The sequence below is a fragment of the Calidris pugnax genome, unplaced genomic scaffold (assembly GCF_001431845.1).
Source record: "Calidris pugnax isolate Ruff unplaced genomic scaffold, ASM143184v1 scaffold188, whole genome shotgun sequence".
In the NCBI taxonomy this organism is placed as follows: domain Eukaryota; kingdom Metazoa; phylum Chordata; class Aves; order Charadriiformes; family Scolopacidae; genus Calidris; species Calidris pugnax.
The window spans coordinates 11,588,286-11,604,548 of record NW_015091257.1 but is presented as its reverse complement, the minus strand read 5'-3'; the positions used below and the strand labels follow the sequence as shown (position 1 = coordinate 11,604,548).

The following is a 16,263-nucleotide window of genomic DNA, read 5'->3' as shown; positions in this document are numbered from 1 at the left end:
CCCCATGGTGGTGGCCTGGGGGGAGCCGGGGAGGGGGGGTCTCCTTTCTTCCTCGCTCCTATCTCCCCTCCCGGTGTCACCGATCCCATTCACCGCCCGGAGAATTGATTAGCATTCGTCAGGAGCCTTGGGAGATGGGTCGGGGGGAGGAAGAGGAGAGGGGAGGGCGAGGGGCAGGGGGTGCTTGCTGGTGATGCTGGTCCCCATGCCGCGGCGAGCCGGGGCAGGGTCGGGCTCAGGATGGCTATTTTATAGCTGGGGCCGGCGGTGACGTATGGCTGAGCGCTGGCTGGCACGGCTCCTCGTGGACCAGTCAGCGGAGCGAAATTGAAGCTGACAAGACTTTTCTGGTGTTTTTTTGGAAAGGACTGTAATCTACTGTAGGGGAGAACAGAGCCGCTCAATCACCGCCGCCGTAAATAGGAGACGGAAGGGAGTGAGAAAGGAGGCGAAGAGAAAAAAGTGCTTGCTGGGGGGGGGAGGGGGGGGCGGCATTTTTGGTGGATGGTATGAAGCCAGCCATGGAAACTGCAGCGGAGGAAAATGCAGAACAAAGCCAAGAGAAAAAAGGTACCCAGGGGTCTAACAATAGCCTGTTTAAATCTTTTCATTCAGGGGGCTTAAAGAGGTTTAGGCCAGTTTTGTCACTTTTTCGAATAGCTCTTAAACAATCATTACTGCATCTTCGGGCTTTCAGCCGTCCTTTCCTGCATGGCTTGACAACAAATTAATAGAGCAGCAATCTTTCTGTCTGCGTCTGTATTTGCTCTGAATCTGTCCTAACCCTATCAGAAATGATGTTTGCAAAAGAAGTCTCGTTATTGCTGCGTCTTTGATGGGTTTTGGTAAATTTGGTTTGCAGAGGTAGCGTGTGCCTGTGTGTTTGCATGTTGTTTTCAGAGCCGTAATCTGGTGTTTTCATCAAGGCTAGCCATGTAGCAAGGCTTTGCAATGCAGTGTGGGGAGACCTAGGTTATAATAACGTATAATAGATTATAATATCACACAACCTTTGTGTAGTTAGCTTGGTCCCTAACGCTACTCTTAATTTTAAATGGTGGTGTCTGGCAAATTGTGCTCTTGTAGAGATCTGCCTGCGCTATGATAAGGGGGAATAATGCAGTGAGTTTCACAACATTAGATTTCAGGATGTGTTAATGACCAAGAATTGCTGCTTAGTGGAGAGAACAATTCCCTGGCAGTGGTTCTGCAGTAGGGAGACGGCAGCACAGGAGGAGAGAGGTGTTTCATCCATCCCAGCCTTACAGGTGATTTATTTGGTCTAGAATGCTCAACTTCAGAGGGTAAATTCCACTAGCAAAGGGACTGGTTTCTTTTTCTGCATCGTATAATTGGTACCAAATAAATGTCCCTCTTCAGTGTAGCAGACCGCTCTACAAATCATAGCAGTATTTTTTTGCAGTATTACAGCAGTAACAAAATTATTTAAATTTCCACTGCCTTTTTACATGAGTCATAGTATACTTTTTGAACCTGTTGTGTGTCAGTTAAAGCTATCTGAGTGTCTCATAGGCATATGGAACTGATACACAGCTAGTACATTTCCCCAGGTAGAATTGTTTATTTTATTGTTAAACAGTTGAGATTTGAATGTAATGATAAATCCCGGTACTGTCCAGTAGCAGATTTTGTTTTTCTACTTTGAATCTGCTTTCTCCTACATGCTTTGTATAATTCAAACCTAGCTTCAGTTTCAAGTAGATGAAATTTGTCAAGTGATTAGACATAGTACTACATAATCCCTTAGGGATTTCACAAAAGGAGGTCCGCTGATGAGAGATTAAACTCTGAAAGCCATTAGTGTATGTGGACAATAACCCACCTCACTGCAGACTTTGAGTAATTAATGTACAAAATGTCCTTGGTACCTTGACTATAAAACCATCTTGAACTCACAGATCATTCTTCAAAAATTACAGCAATTTTTTCTTCTGATTGATGAGTTTCTTTTCAACTGATAGAACTCATGTAACAATAAACACTGAAGAAAGTTGTCTGTATGCATTAGCAGCTGTGCAAAACGAAACGTGTTGCTGAGTGTGTTTACGATGAGTTTATGGTTTCCCTTTTATTTTGGCAAGGATGAAAGCACAACATGTAGAACGGTAAATCTGTTACCAAGTCAAGGTTGTTGATCTGTTGCTTTCATAGGATGCAGGCAGGGGAACTTCCTATCTTAATTTTGCCACCATTTCCTCATTTTTTTCTGTGATAATTTTATACTTTGGACCTGTTACATAGGTATGTGTATGTAACACTTCAAAGCTTTGTTCTTTGCCAGTTCCCTAATTTCTCAAAGTAACACATGCTCTCTTACAATATGCTCCTTATTTCTATTCACTTAAATTCCCAATATGTTTCACAGCGAATTAAAATGCAGAAAGAGTCCTTCTCCTAGTTTCAGTAGCAAAATAAATAGCCCAGATCCCCCTGTAAAGTTCCTGCTGTGAAGCACGGATGTAGGAGGCATATTCGAGTTTGGGGGGCAGATTTTCCAAAGTGCTCAGGCTGTCTAGCCCAGTCGGGTTTTTAGATGGGATCAACAGCCATCAGGTACCTCTGAAATAGCAGGATTTTTCCAAAGGGCTCTTTTGCCAGCAGCTTTCTCTCATGGAGAAAAATGAGCTTTTTCTCCTTGTGAAGAAACTTCCTGGAAGGTGCTGCCATGTCACTTTGGGGTGTAAACCAGAAGCTGACCCCTTCAGAAATGTGTCCCTTTGCTGTCCAGACTGGGTTTCCTGCCTGCGGTGCCTTAGAGGCTTGCTGGGCTTCCAACGCTTGCCTCTTCCTCCAGGATCCCCACTTGGACTTGGTGTAATGGCCGTCCTTCATGAGATGCCCTGGATGATGCAGTGATTGCCAGGCAGCCACCATAGCTCCAAGCGATTGAAGCGCTGTCACAGAGTCTTTTAACTCTTCCTTCCAGAAATGAATTGCAAAGTCCAAGGAGATAAGCCAGTGCCAGAGGGGGTTTGGGGGATGTAGCTTTTTGCGAATACTGAGCAAGAGAAGATCCCACTCAGTATGCTTTGCACTGCCACATCCAGGGGAAAGTATCTGCATTTAACTATTAGCAAATTGTACTTTTCAGCTAAAAGTTTTTTCTCTTTGCTGGAATTTTAAACTCCAGGTTTCCAGGTTGTGTTTTTTAATGCAAGGAACTCCCTAATGATGTCTTGTAATTGTATAGAATAAATACTCAGAGGTAGTTGGGCTAGGACTGCATGCCCAGCTACTAGCCCCTGTATACCAGGTTCCCCGTACTCTGGAGGAGAATGCTGAAAAGTGATACTGCCCGAGCTCTTGGGATGAGCAGCAAGAGCAATTATTCAATTCAAGCACCTAATACAGTCAGATCTGAATGGTGGTGTCACACAGGGACTGGTTTGTGTTTTCCTTCCCTGTGGCAGATGCGAACGGCCAGCTCTTTTGGACAATTTACATAAGCTAATGTGCTTTATGAATATCTACTGATTGATAAATGAAAATGATTGATCTCGCTTAGATTTTTAAAGTTCGCTAAATTGTATATGAATTCCAGTTTTAGATTTTAATAATTATTTTCACGAATCCCCTGCCTGATTCAGGCAGTGATGCTGCCCAGCTGATGGATTCAGTGTTTATCAGACATTTGTTTCCCTGCACCCAGATGAGTGGCTGCTGCCCCAGTTTTTTTTAATTGGAAATGGAACAACACCCATGTTGATGGAGATAAGAAATAAGTCAGCTTTATGCTGTGTATCAGCAGCCCTTATCAGAGGAGAACACCATGAGGAAGCTGAAGCAAAATGTTTAACAGATACTTTACAGGGCTGCAGGACAGATTGGATGCATTTTAAAGATGAAGGTTTACAAATTATTACAAATGACAGGGTTTATCTTGCAGGCATTAAATTAAATCAAAACGTGAGGACTGGGCAGGCAGATTTACTGAGGTGGAATAAATATGAAAAACGAAATGCCGTTTTGCATCAGCAGTGAAGGATATAGATCCTGATACACATTAACAGAGACAATAAGTTTCCTTTTTCATTTAACTATGAGAAATACTACCAAGTTGCAAAATTCAAAGAACAAACCAAAAACCCAACTGTGGATGACCATGGTGAATTTACCAATTACACATGGGAGGATGAAAGAAAGCCATTTTGCTACGATATAGTTTCCTTATATGAATGCATATGATGTTCAAATTGCATATGCTGTGCTGAGGAATAATGAAAACCAGGCTGAGCAGCTGTACCCAAGGTTCCTTTTAATTGGCTCTTCCTTCCTAATGTGCTCTCGATGAAAGAAGACCTCGTGCTCGGGAATGGCTGTAAGCTTTATTATTGTTTATTGTATATGAAGTGATCTTTCCAATTTTAAACTCTAAATAGACGAGTATATGCTAGTAAAAAACAGAAAGAGAATACTTCTCTATACGCAACTGCATAACTGTGTGGTAGTGTAAACGGAGCTGCTGAAGTGCAATGTGAGAAGGGATTGAATTAATGTGCAATTTATTTCACTTTTAGTGAAGTTCTTAGACAGTGAGCTTACGACAATTTCATGCATCACAGAAAAATGTATTTTTCATTGCAGCAAATTGAAAAAAAGGTCTTTTTTTTAATATACATGTTATTGCTATTAGCCAAAATTTTCAAGCATACTCCCTTAATAGTAGGCTTACATGGTGATTTCAGAGCTGTCAAGCCGCTTAAAGATTTTTAGTATGCTGCATGTTTTTTTCCCATTTCAAGCAGTTTATTGGTGTTTCAGATCCCCCTGAAAACAACAACTGCTTTAAGTCCCTGAAGAATACGACTGTAGGAAGAGAGGTCCAGCCCAGGGAGAATCTGGGACACGCGATATTCTGGGGATAATAATTTGGCAGGCTTAGTGATTTAGGTTTTAATGAATAGGATTTGGTTTCTAAATAGGAGGGGGTTGAAAAATGCACGGAGAACGTACTCATACTGCTCTGAATGACCTCATGAAAGCAGAAAACCTAGACATATGTGTCACGGGATATGGTAACGGGGTGGGGGAAATCCCAGATGGCGCTGCATGTGCACAATGGACTCTGCAGTGGGAGGGAAGGGGCTCAAGAGGGGAGAGAGGAGGGTGGGGGGAGCCCCCTTGGATTGCTCTAACCTTTCCCCATTTTCTAGCCAGCCTCGCTCCTAATGCAATATTCATCACCAGATCATAAACGACCAAATGACAGCCTTCTCTGTGCTCCCGGGGACTGCTTCGTCGGCTGCGACAGATGAATGTCGTAACTGTTTGTTTCCTCTAAAACCATATGCCAAAGGCAGCAAGCATGAGCATGCTGGGCACTGGGAATTTTATTGCAAGCATGCGAGATGATTCATCCCAACGAATATCGAACGCCGCAGTCGCCATCAGTTTGCCTGCCTGGTGTGACATGAAAAGGTTGTCACTCCTGTCGCCGCGGCGTCTGGGCAGGATCGAGTACAGCCTGGTCCAAACAGGAGGCCTCAAGCTGTCGGAGCTTGGCTGTGTGTGGAGAGTGTTGTGACCTGGGAATGCGGTTAGTGTAGTTAGGTCCTCAAAAAGCAAGAGGTAAAGAAGTCATTTGAACCTATTTCCTCTCCTGACTACTCAGGCTACAGGGTTCATTAATTCATATGTACTTAAGAACATATGTACGTATGTGCCATAGTTGTTATGCCACTGAAGCCTGTGGGGCTTTTGAGCTGGTGGTAATTTTGCATGAGTGGGCCTGGGTAGGTCCCAGTGAAGTCACTAGAAGATGCTCTTCAACTTCAGAGAACGTGCCAGGCGTGTGGTAAGGGCTACCAAGCAGCCATTGCGAAGTGGCTCTTTGCAGAGCAGTAGAAAAGCTGAGATTCCATACAGAATTTGAGCCATCTCCTGATGAAGGGAGCCTGTTGCAAAACCAGAAAATACTAGTTAAAAAAACCCCAACTTCATAGAATATTTTCACTTACAGAAACGATGCTACAAAGTCTACAAGCCGTCTCCATGATTCAGGGTTTGATGTTCATCCCACAGCAGACAGCGGTGACTTCACCAGCGTCCCCTCAGGCTAAGAGGGAAAGGCAGCTGCCTGCTCTGCTGCCCTGAGCAAGGGGGCTTTATAGCTGCTGCAGGAGAAATCTCAAATTGTAGGTTCAGGCCTGATAGGATAAAATCCTTTTAGTGCCAAGGATTTGGTCTAGAATGCAAATGAAGAATTCTTTTCTTCCCAGAAGTCTCTGCAGCTGCTTAATTTTACTTAAAAAAAAAAAAAAAAGTCTTAATCTGTTACTGATGTCCAGTAAGTAGCTTCAAAAAAAAACCAAAACACAGGGGGCAAACATTTGTGAGGGAGAGGGCAGACAGTATGCAGTACTAGCGAGCAATTCTGTTATTTCCATTTTGTATCAAATTAAATGATCATGGCGCCTCGTGTGATCTCATAAACAGGATTGTTCCTGTGTAAGCAGGAGGAGATGATATCACCCTGAGCATGCACAGTCAATTTGGAAGGATGCCTTCAACACACTTTGAATTCGGTTATGTTCATTAAGATGTGGAATTTGCCTTTCCTAAAAGGAAGAATAAACTGTAGAAGGTAGAATAATGTCTTTTAGGAAAAATATACTACCAGATGCCTGCTTGCTGGTTTGTGTGTGAGTGGCAGGAGGGGAGATATACCAAGCCACAAAATATCCTTTTAGAGAGCCATTGATACTAAGTTTGCATCCCAAACCCAAAAGACTGTTTCAGTATTGTAGTTCATTTGCCAGTCTAGGAGATGAATAAATTTTTGTTTCAAACCTCTAGATCCGACATGTGGATTTCAGGCCAAGATTTTTTTCCCTTCTTGACATACGTAAGTGTAGCTGTGTTGAACTTGTAGTAGCAAAACCCCATGAGAAGGACCAGATCCAGGACCTTCCTAGCCCCTCATGGGCCAAAATTTGTGGCATTCCTACTCCCCCTGCCCTCCAAAATTTGTCTCTGATCTAGTCTATGGTAGATGGGTTTTCAGCCTCATGACCTTTGCTTTCTCCAGCCCAAATGCTGCTGAATTGAATTTATTTTGGCCAGATGATGGTTACTTTCTCATTTAGCCACCACAGAGTGAGATGCTGGTGCATTTTAGATAAAGATCTCTCTTTCTTGCCCTGACAGCATTGACGAAGCCGTAATGGTGCTGAGGGGAACATGTAGGTTCAAAAGTGGTTTGACGTTGTTTTGCCAGTGGCCTCTTTCAGGGGTCTTGATGAGTGTGGGATGAGTGTGCGAGCAGGTCAGGTGTGGTGCTGCGTGTGGGGTCTCATTGCTGAGCTTCATCTCTCCTCTGAAAACGCGAGGAGAAGGGTAACTGCTCTCCTTCACTGTAAACCTGGAACAACACTGCCTTAACATACGTGCTCCAGGTTTTTGGATGTGAGCAGAGCTTATGTGAAACACATGACAATAACCATTTTCTTTGACAGATTTAGGGTTGTTTAAAAAAAAAACAGGTAACGTGGTTTTCTGTGACTTTGTTTTCATTTACTTCTGGAGCACAACTCTTTGCTATGGACAAAGAAAGGGAGATGTGAGAGTGGGTGGGGAGAAGGAATAGAGTCCTTCCTTACATGTTTAATTCAAATCCTAGGTGGAGTTTGAGCTATTCAACCTTTCTTAACACCTGTGTGTCTTCCTGTCAGTGTCCTTCTCAACCCTCCCTTGACTTGCTAAAGTTATGTCGTTTCAGTTCTGAAACTACAACATGTTTTTCTGGGCTCTTATTTTTAAAGTTAAATGACTGAAAGTGCTGAACTAAAACTTGCTGGTGACACTGACTTTTTACCACCTGAAATTGGCAGTGATCACCAGACCAGAAATGGAAATTGGCAGGTACCACTGGATGTACAGGAGTTCAAGGCCACACCGGTACCATCATGTGCCAGCATTGAGAGGCAATGTTAGTCCTTTGGGGATTCAAGGTAAATAAAGGGCTGGGTGAAAGGGAATGGAGAGTTCAGAAATGGTAGTAGCATAAATCTAATGCTTTGCACTAGTCCTAACAATTTAAGATAAATGTCCTTCTATTTTTCTTGTTTTGTTTATTAAGGCTGTAAGGAATCTGGTTCTTTCATGTGAATACTTGACATAAATTTAAATTTGGTTGTTAATGCTTAAAGGACAATAACGTGTGGTGAGGGACACCTCCCTTGTAACTGTGCTGCCTGATTGCTTCAAAACTGTTCACAGGTGAGTTGGTGTAGCGTGGGGTTTGTATGCAGATGAATTGATCAGACTGATCAGCCACAAATGCAGTAATTGACCTGAAAGCAGTGACAGCACATCTGATTTGCTGGTCTCCTACAATATGCTTCCTAGATGATATTCCATGATTTTTCTTTGGATTTTTCCCTTGCTAGAAGCAGTAAGTGCATATGTCAGAGTCTTAACAGAGGATTTCAGCTGAAGCTTTAAAAATGATTTGGTGATTCCTTACACCTGTCCCTTCAATACCTTGCTTGGGACCTCAGAAAGATCCTATTTTCTTTTCCTGGAGCTTCATTTTAAAAGTTTGGGGGGAATTTAGTTTTGAAGCCTCTCAGAAAGGCACCTGAAATCAAGCACACGACTGATTGCATTGGAAAATTCCAGTCCTGACTGAGGGTTAACACAGCGAAGGATGCAAATGCTGAGAGATTGCATTTGCAGCCAGCTCTATCCAGCATCCTCTTCTCTTCATGGAGCTGATTGACTGAAGCCTGCTTGACAGCTTGTTTGCTGGAGATGCCTGCCTCCGCACCGGAGACTTTCAACAGCAGCTGCAGGGAAACATTCACCAAAGCTTGCTGCCCAATCCTTACCTTTTCCATGATATTTTCACACAGGTTTGTTCTTTAGGATTCAAATGTTTATGTATTTCAAAATGGCTTTTTGGTTTTTATTTTCCTTTGGCAAATACTTAGGTTGCAAGTCATGATCACCATCTTCAATATCAACATTAATATCAATTCTGGCCGTATTTTATGACAAATTACCTGGGTGACAGACTCAGGGCTGCCAGAAGACATTCCCAAACTTCAGATCAGTGCACGTGGCATATTTTACACACGGGAGAAATAGGAGCTTGAGGAAGGAGCGACAGATGATGCAAGCTGCCTTCCTGGGAAGGAGGACACAGAGGGAGCAGGCCAGGTGCCTGGTTATCAGGGTCTTCTGCCCCCCAGTGATGAGACACGTCCGTATGTGCTGGCACGGATGAGCCAGAACGCAGAGGAGACAAACGGCCTTCTGTCACAGCAGCTGGGAGTCTGGCACATAAAATGGTGCTAGAAACCCTTGTTTCGGCAGCTGAACCCTATGCAGGCTGCCTTGGGAAGCTTCCTGAAGTTATCATGCAGGTAAATGTGGTGCCTGTCATGGAGGAGTTGAAGATGAAAGGGTTCTTGCTGATGGAGGTAAAAAAACAAATCTAACCAACAAAGCCCAGAAATACCAATTCAAGGGAAGACACTTTAAATGGCTGCACTTAAGGAAATGAAAAGGTTTCTGGGCAGCAATGAAACTGCTCCCAACAGGTCTTGAGTAAAATGAATCTGCCAACGGTGGATTAGCCACAGTGAAAATACTGGTCTTTGCACCTGCCCCTTAGATCTGAGGGAAGATGTCACTTCAGTCATGATGCAAGTCACAGCTGTAACGTGCTTCCCTTCCCTGCTGGCATACAGCTCCCCACTGCTGGGTGGCATTGGCTGCTCTGCTGAGATACACTCTCACTTTCTTTTGACAAGCCACGTTATTTCTTGGATGCCTTTGCCATGCTTCGTCTTCTATTTCGTCTCCTTTGTCAGTGTCCGAATGGACATCACTAGGAGAGCACTTCTGTGGCAGCCCTGGTGGCACCCACCTCTTCTCCCAGGGTTTCCACATACAACATGATCTCCCCTTCCCATTTTAAGCTTTCATTCAGCACTTGAGCAACACAGGGGAAGAGTCGGCGTGGGATACTCACTGCAGTGCTGGAACCAAGATCTCCCCAGAACACCTGCAAACTTAATGAGCCTTTCAAAACGCCTAAAACAATTTATTTTTTTTTTTCCCCAGGAAGCAAAGTACCATCTTTTTCTTTAGCAAGAGAAACTTAGCAATGGTTGTTTAACATGAGGTTAGCTGTAGGCAGTTTTCCAGGCTGGGTGGGCGTCGTTTGCTTTATGTGAATCTTTATTTTTTTCTTTTCCCTGAACTTGCTTCCCCCAGATGCTGGGAGGTGTTTCAGCTGCTTTGTGAGCACATAAGGGCATGCAAATGCAGAGTATCTCATGGAAACAGCCTGTTCCCTTACTGCAGCAAGCTTAAATTTTGAAAATGGTGTGGTGGGGACTCAGCTGGGGCAATACCTGCGTGAAAGCTGTTGCAAGGCAAAGGACTTCTGCAGCTGTGGCTCAGGTTTCTTGCTGCTCCTCTAGTTCCATGGTTGGGTAAACGTCTGGGAAGATCTTGACAGCTTCAGTTATCTCTGAAATGGGGAATTTACCTTCTGAATCTTAGATTGGCCAGGCTGAAATCCCCCCACACGCTGTTTTTGGCCTTCAGGTCTAGGGAGAGAGAGGTTGTGTTTCTGTTTGCTTCTTTGTAGCTAGGGAGGAGTCAACTGGGGAAGTGGTCGGTAGCGGTGACTGAAATCCGGTGTGGCAAAGGTCTGGCTCTGAGTGTGGAGGCTGATGGAGAGTGAGGTGAGTTACAGCTGCCAGAAAGGTGGAGCTCAGAGTCTCAACTCCAGTCTTCCAGGTAAGATGCTCACCTTTGATTAAAGTCAGCCTTAAAAATGATGTCAGCCCAAGTACAGGTGGGTCTGGAGGAACGTTGCGTCAAGGGAAACTCAAATATCCTTACAGAAGGTTGCACAGAACTGCTGAAGTGGCCCATGGGACTGAAATGCTCAGGTGATTTTGTACCTGCCCCAGCAAGCTTCTCTGGTGGACCTTCAGGCATTTTGAATATCTTTGGCAGCCTGCTCATTGCTTCATCTGATTTACCTTTTTGGCTTTGAGTAATCGCTTGGGCTGGCACCTACTGAAGCAGCAGTTCTTCCATGTTGACCCTACTGAGTGTTTCTCCAAGAGAAAAATGGGTGAAGGAAGGGGAGTGTGGTCAGGGTGAGGGCAGAAAGGAGGCATGACTTCAGACACATCGGGCAGTGAGTTGTTGATATGTCAGCTGAGATTTACAGCCACAGTTTGGACCAGAGGCTGCCCTTGCTGGTGCAGTGTGTTGGCACTTTGAGCTCTGCCTGTCAATGAGTCCTTCCACATGCTCAGGCTGTGCAAAAGTCCTAAGGGTTATTTTGAGTAGTAAAACACTAGAATGAGTCTCCAGGAGGAATAATGCCAAAGCTTCTTTATATGAGAAGAATTTTTTTTTAAATCATCTACTTAATTTTTTTTCTGCAGGGGTGGCTTACAGCTAAAAAATACCCATCCTCAAGGATTCCCATATAGACCTGTTGGAAGTAAGGCCTTTTCCAAAGTATAAATTAGGTATTTTTCTTCTGCCGTGGTTTCCACTGTTTTGTGGGCCAAAAGTGAAACGGAGGAGACATGAATTAAAATAAAGGTTTGCCTGACCTTTGTCCAAGAGCAATTCTCTCATCCCACTGTCTCGTAGGGCAGGGACATTCTTCCCATGCAGGTCTGGCTCCTTGCTCTCACCCAGCAAACGCCTGGGATGGGCGCCTGCAATAAACACAGATGCAGTGATTCATATTCCTTAGATTGCGCCGTCTGAAAAAGACGCCTTCAGAACACCTGTGAGCTTTAATGAGCCTTGCTGAGGCTGGGAGTGTGTGCATTTCAATAAGTTTGAAGAAGATAAATTAGATAAGGCCTGTAAAAGACCATTTGGATCATCCGTCCTTGCATGAAACAGGTTTCATTCCTGCAACGGGAATGCTGATTTTTTTTCTACTATAAGAAGTGCTGTTTTGGGCCTGAGATTTGAAGAAAAAAGGGAGTTATGTTTACTGCTGTCTGTTCCTAGAGTCTTCTCTATGTCATTTAAAAGCATCCAGAAGAGAGAAATCTTGCCTTGATAAAATAGCCTTTTCTGCAATTTGAACATCATGTTTTCTTCGGTGAAAGGAAAAAATGTAGCTTTTTCTGTTGATGAGCATTGATAATCTCTGCAAGGATTCTTTTTGTTAATCATGTTAGAAAAAAATGCACTTGATTTTAAACCTATACTTACTGTGTTTTTGCTGGAGTATTAGGAGCAGCTTATTATCATTACTCGTACAGTACCACAGAGATATTTGGTGCTTTGTGGATTTACAAAGGAGTCTGCCAGTGATGCTTGTTGTTAGTGTGCACCAGTTCTCCTGATTACTCTGTGCTTGTTCCAGCCCAGCAGGCATGAGCAGGGAAGAGCTTTTACTTCTATGCTACACAAGAATATGGAAGGATCTAATGACATTTGAAGATGGCAGACTTAAAACTGGTAATAGACAACGAGTAACTTCTCAGAAGTGGGGAACTGACTGTGTGGCAGTGCTGAAACCAAGTATCTTCTATACATAGCAAGAGTATCTGGAGAAGTTGTAACTAAAGCTGATAACCTTCAGAAAGGAGCTACTTGTTGAGTAGCTCTTAAATCGTAGAGATTGGGATGAGATTTACTGAATGAATGGGACGACCCCAGATCTCATAGCATTTCACTTGAATGAAGCATCTTGTGCTCACCACTGTGAAGGGTGAGAGCAGTGGTATCGATGGATTTCATGTCTCATCCTTTGTGGCAGCCTTGATGGCTGTGGTTTCCAAAGGTCACATCTCCATCACTACTGTGCTGGCTACGAAGGCCTGTTTCTTGATTTACAACTCTGGGAGAGGGAGATGCAAATGCAGGGGGGAGATTATCCGATCTAGCTAGACTAAAGTACCCTCACATTAAGTTTTCTGGCTCTCATGAAGAGATAATTTTCAGTATAAGTTAATTTCACAACTTCTGATTTGGAGAGGACAAAAAGACAAAATAAGGGAATGTTGAAGTCAGAAGGAAATTTTCTGTGGAAGAGCTTTAAGAGGTTTGTGGGAGGAAAATAAAGCATTTTCTGTTGAGCTCATCATTTATTTAGTCTGTTTAATGTACTTAATCGAAAAGTGTGATGAGTATTTACTGTAATTAATAACAGCGGTTTTAGGTTTGTGTCATGTTTAGTTAATGAGCAAAATCTAAGATGAACAGGAATGGGTAAGGATAGAGTTTCAACAAAGACTTCTGAGTGATTTAACGCACAGCCTTTTTATTTTAGTGCCCCTATTAAAGCGTGGAGAGAAGTTTGTCACATGCTTTAAGCTAACCCTTGTAAGATTAAATGTTTTATCTTATCGTACTTTTGCCACTGATCCTTGGCTGCTGGTGTGGGTGATAGATGTGAGAAGTTAAGTTATCCTACTGCCAGGTACTGGCTTATTCTCACACAGGGAAGAAGGAGGTAAATTCCATTCTGGCTTCTTATGTATTAGTGTATTCCCACATTCCTCACTGCTTCCTCTGTAGCTGTCAATCATGCTGTGAGGTATGAAAATGTACATCCTAGTGTGCATAAACCATTCAGAATGGAGATTTTAAAAAATACAGTAGGTGGCAGCAAGTAAAATTGGCATTTGCTTCCACTGACGTAAAGATTTTTCTGAGAAAGACCCATGGTGGTTTAGGACTCCCATGGTATTGTGTACACTTGGTATTGGGTAATCTTCAGCACTGGGGAACTGAGGTGAGTGTAAAGTATTGAGTTCTCCTCTTACATTTATTTGTGAATTGGAAGTAATGCCCCCAACAGCTGGCTCCCATAGATGTGTAATAACATGCCTGATTTACATGCAATGGCTGCATTTAAGATACTATCTGGTGCTTTCATTTAAGATGTTAAGATGCTTTTTCTTTCCTTGGGTCTTTTGCAACCTTCTTCTTCATTAAACAGTTCCTCCACGTGTGCTCCCTGAGCTGTGGTGCTGATGCCAATAGAGATTGTGTTCCTGTGGCAGCATATGCAGTGTCATTTCTACCAGGTAGTAACTGGACAGGTGTCCAACATGCCAGGATTTCTAAAAACACATTACACAATTACAGGAAGTAAGGGATGAGAAAAATCAGTGCCCATTGCTTCATCTTTCAGAACAGCAAGACAAATTTTTGGGAGGAGAAGAAATGAAACTTCTAAAGAAGAGAGACTGAGAAGTAACTCAGAAAACAGCCACGGGAGGTTTAGCTCCCTGAAATGGAGAGCTTTTCTAACCTTCCAGGTTTTCTTTGTTGCTTGGGTTTTTGTTCCATAGTGACTTTGACTATGGGATTAATGGTTCATACATGAGATACATTGAGGCACTTGTTCAACCTAGGAGGAGTTTGGGACATTAGAGGACAGGCTGGTTTTCTGTCCAGGAGGTGTGGACACTCTTCCCTTTCAACATGTTTTCCACGCTTTGCTTTGAGAGATGACTTTGTGAACGTGTGTCTGTCTGAGCTTTTCAAGTCTGGACTCCAGGAGCTGGTGTGTGAACTTCCTAGAGCAAGCCCTGGGAATACTCAAGACAGCTGCCTGATCCCATTGCGTTGTCTTTTGTCATTTCCAGAGCACAGATTTTGTCGTTCCACTCTATCTTGACCTCAGTAGGATGAGTTAGAGTCTGGGAATTGCTTTGCTTTTTTTTTTTTAAGACCTCTTTCCATTAATTCTGCATTACCTTGCTTTTCTGAGTTTCAATCCTAAAGCCATACTTAAAGTACCAAAGAAGGTTTAGCCACACAATTGCCGCTTGACATGGGAAATTGAATGGCTAAGCCCCTGCATGTATGCAATAGCCCGTACACTGCTGGGTAGATTGTATAATTGTTCTTCATACATTAAGCAACCAATTGCCGATTTGTGTACATATGTAGGTTCATCCTTTACCAATTTCCTGTGACTGATAGTTTCCAGGAGATTAAAAGAATAGCCGGTTCCTGTTTTTTCTCTTCTCTTTATTTTTGTCCTCCAGCAAGAATATTTGTGTGTGTATGTGTGTGTTTAATAGCATTCATTCCCTAGAGAATAATCTCAGTCCTTGTTTTAGCTGGCCTCCTTCTGAGAGTGTGTTAAATCTGTAGCCAAGATCACAGGCAGCTCTGGGCAAATCATTGGGCTGTTATTAACCTGCCTCCATGGCAACTGCTGCTCGCCAGCCTGAGGACAAAAAATGTTTTTATTCTGCTGAGTTGCACAAAAGGTTCTAGTGATGCCTTGCACAAAATGGCCATTGAAAGGGGAGATGCAGTGATGTGTGTTTGCACTGTACAGTTTCATATTTAAATCCTTTTATGCCGTTGTGTTGGAAGTGGATCTACAGCTGAAAAGTTCGCCCCGTTGGCCGTATGGAAAGTAAAAACTAGCAGAAAATTGGAACTAAACTTATTTTAATGCTACTTATTTTTTTTTCAGCTTGAGCTCCCAGGCCTTCAGCCTGCAGTTAGCAGCAGTGCGTTGGCAAGTTGTTTTGTGACCATGAACTAGGCAAACATCATGGTGGGTTTTCAGTTGTACTGTATGAAGATACTTGCTGAGTTGGGGTTACATAAAGCATGTTTCCTGGAAACCCTTCATTTTTTTTCCAGAAATCCTCTGATTTGCTCCAGTGCTTGTTTGGGAAGCTTGGTGAGTGTATCTTAGTGCTTGATGAGCTTCCAATTTTAGCTGGTTTTGAAAGCTGCTCCTGGCAGTAATGTTTTAAGCTTGCTTTATAGCAAAATTACAAACCCAGCTATATTGCTCAGGCTAGGTATGGATTTAAGCTGCTCATAAAGAGTGTTCACTGTGGGATCTGTGGGGGGTCTGGCAGCCCCAGCAGCGTGATGGGGTTGTATCCCACAGTCAAGTTGCCCCCTGGCAGGAGGCTGTGCAGCTCTGCTGTCGGTTTGGGTGCAGAAGGACTACTGGATGACAGGGATGAATGCTGTCTCTTGGAAACGTGCTGGTTTGGGTTGCTCCCTGGGCTTGGAGCACGCTGTTTCCCAGTGAACTGAAGTCCCTCTGCTTCCTCTTTTAGTCTAGGTGTGAGGGCAAGTAGTTTCTCTAGTTCCACATCTGGGCAGTTTTCTCTGCCTCTGTCAAAATAGTGTGGTTGCTTTAGACACCTCTTAGGGCATCCCTTGGCCGTGGTCTGCACTGATAAAGCAAAGGCCGCCTGGATACTCTGGTACCTTTTTACTTGGGCTGTAGAGGAAGAGATGAGAGTATGGCCACAA

General features: G+C 43.4%; 1 protein-coding gene across 5 annotated transcripts in view; it reads left to right on the top strand.

The window, feature by feature from the left end:
- Positions 1 to 16,263, top strand: part of GPM6B (glycoprotein M6B) — a 45,573-nt gene that overhangs the window by 12,148 nt on the left and 17,162 nt on the right. Inside the window, exons 1-2 of one of the 5 annotated variants that reach the window (XM_014960230.1) lie at positions 319 to 570; positions 7,851 to 7,970. The exons of 1 other annotated variant lie outside the window; for it this stretch is intronic. In XM_014960230.1, the coding sequence (XP_014815716.1) occupies positions 510 to 570; positions 7,851 to 7,970 (181 nt within the window). In that variant the 5' untranslated portion in view covers positions 319 to 509. Of the gene's footprint in view, positions 1 to 318; positions 571 to 7,850; positions 7,971 to 16,263 lie in introns of those variants that run through there. 3 more of the 5 variants (XM_014960229.1, XM_014960228.1, XM_014960226.1) reach the window with 3 other exon arrangements.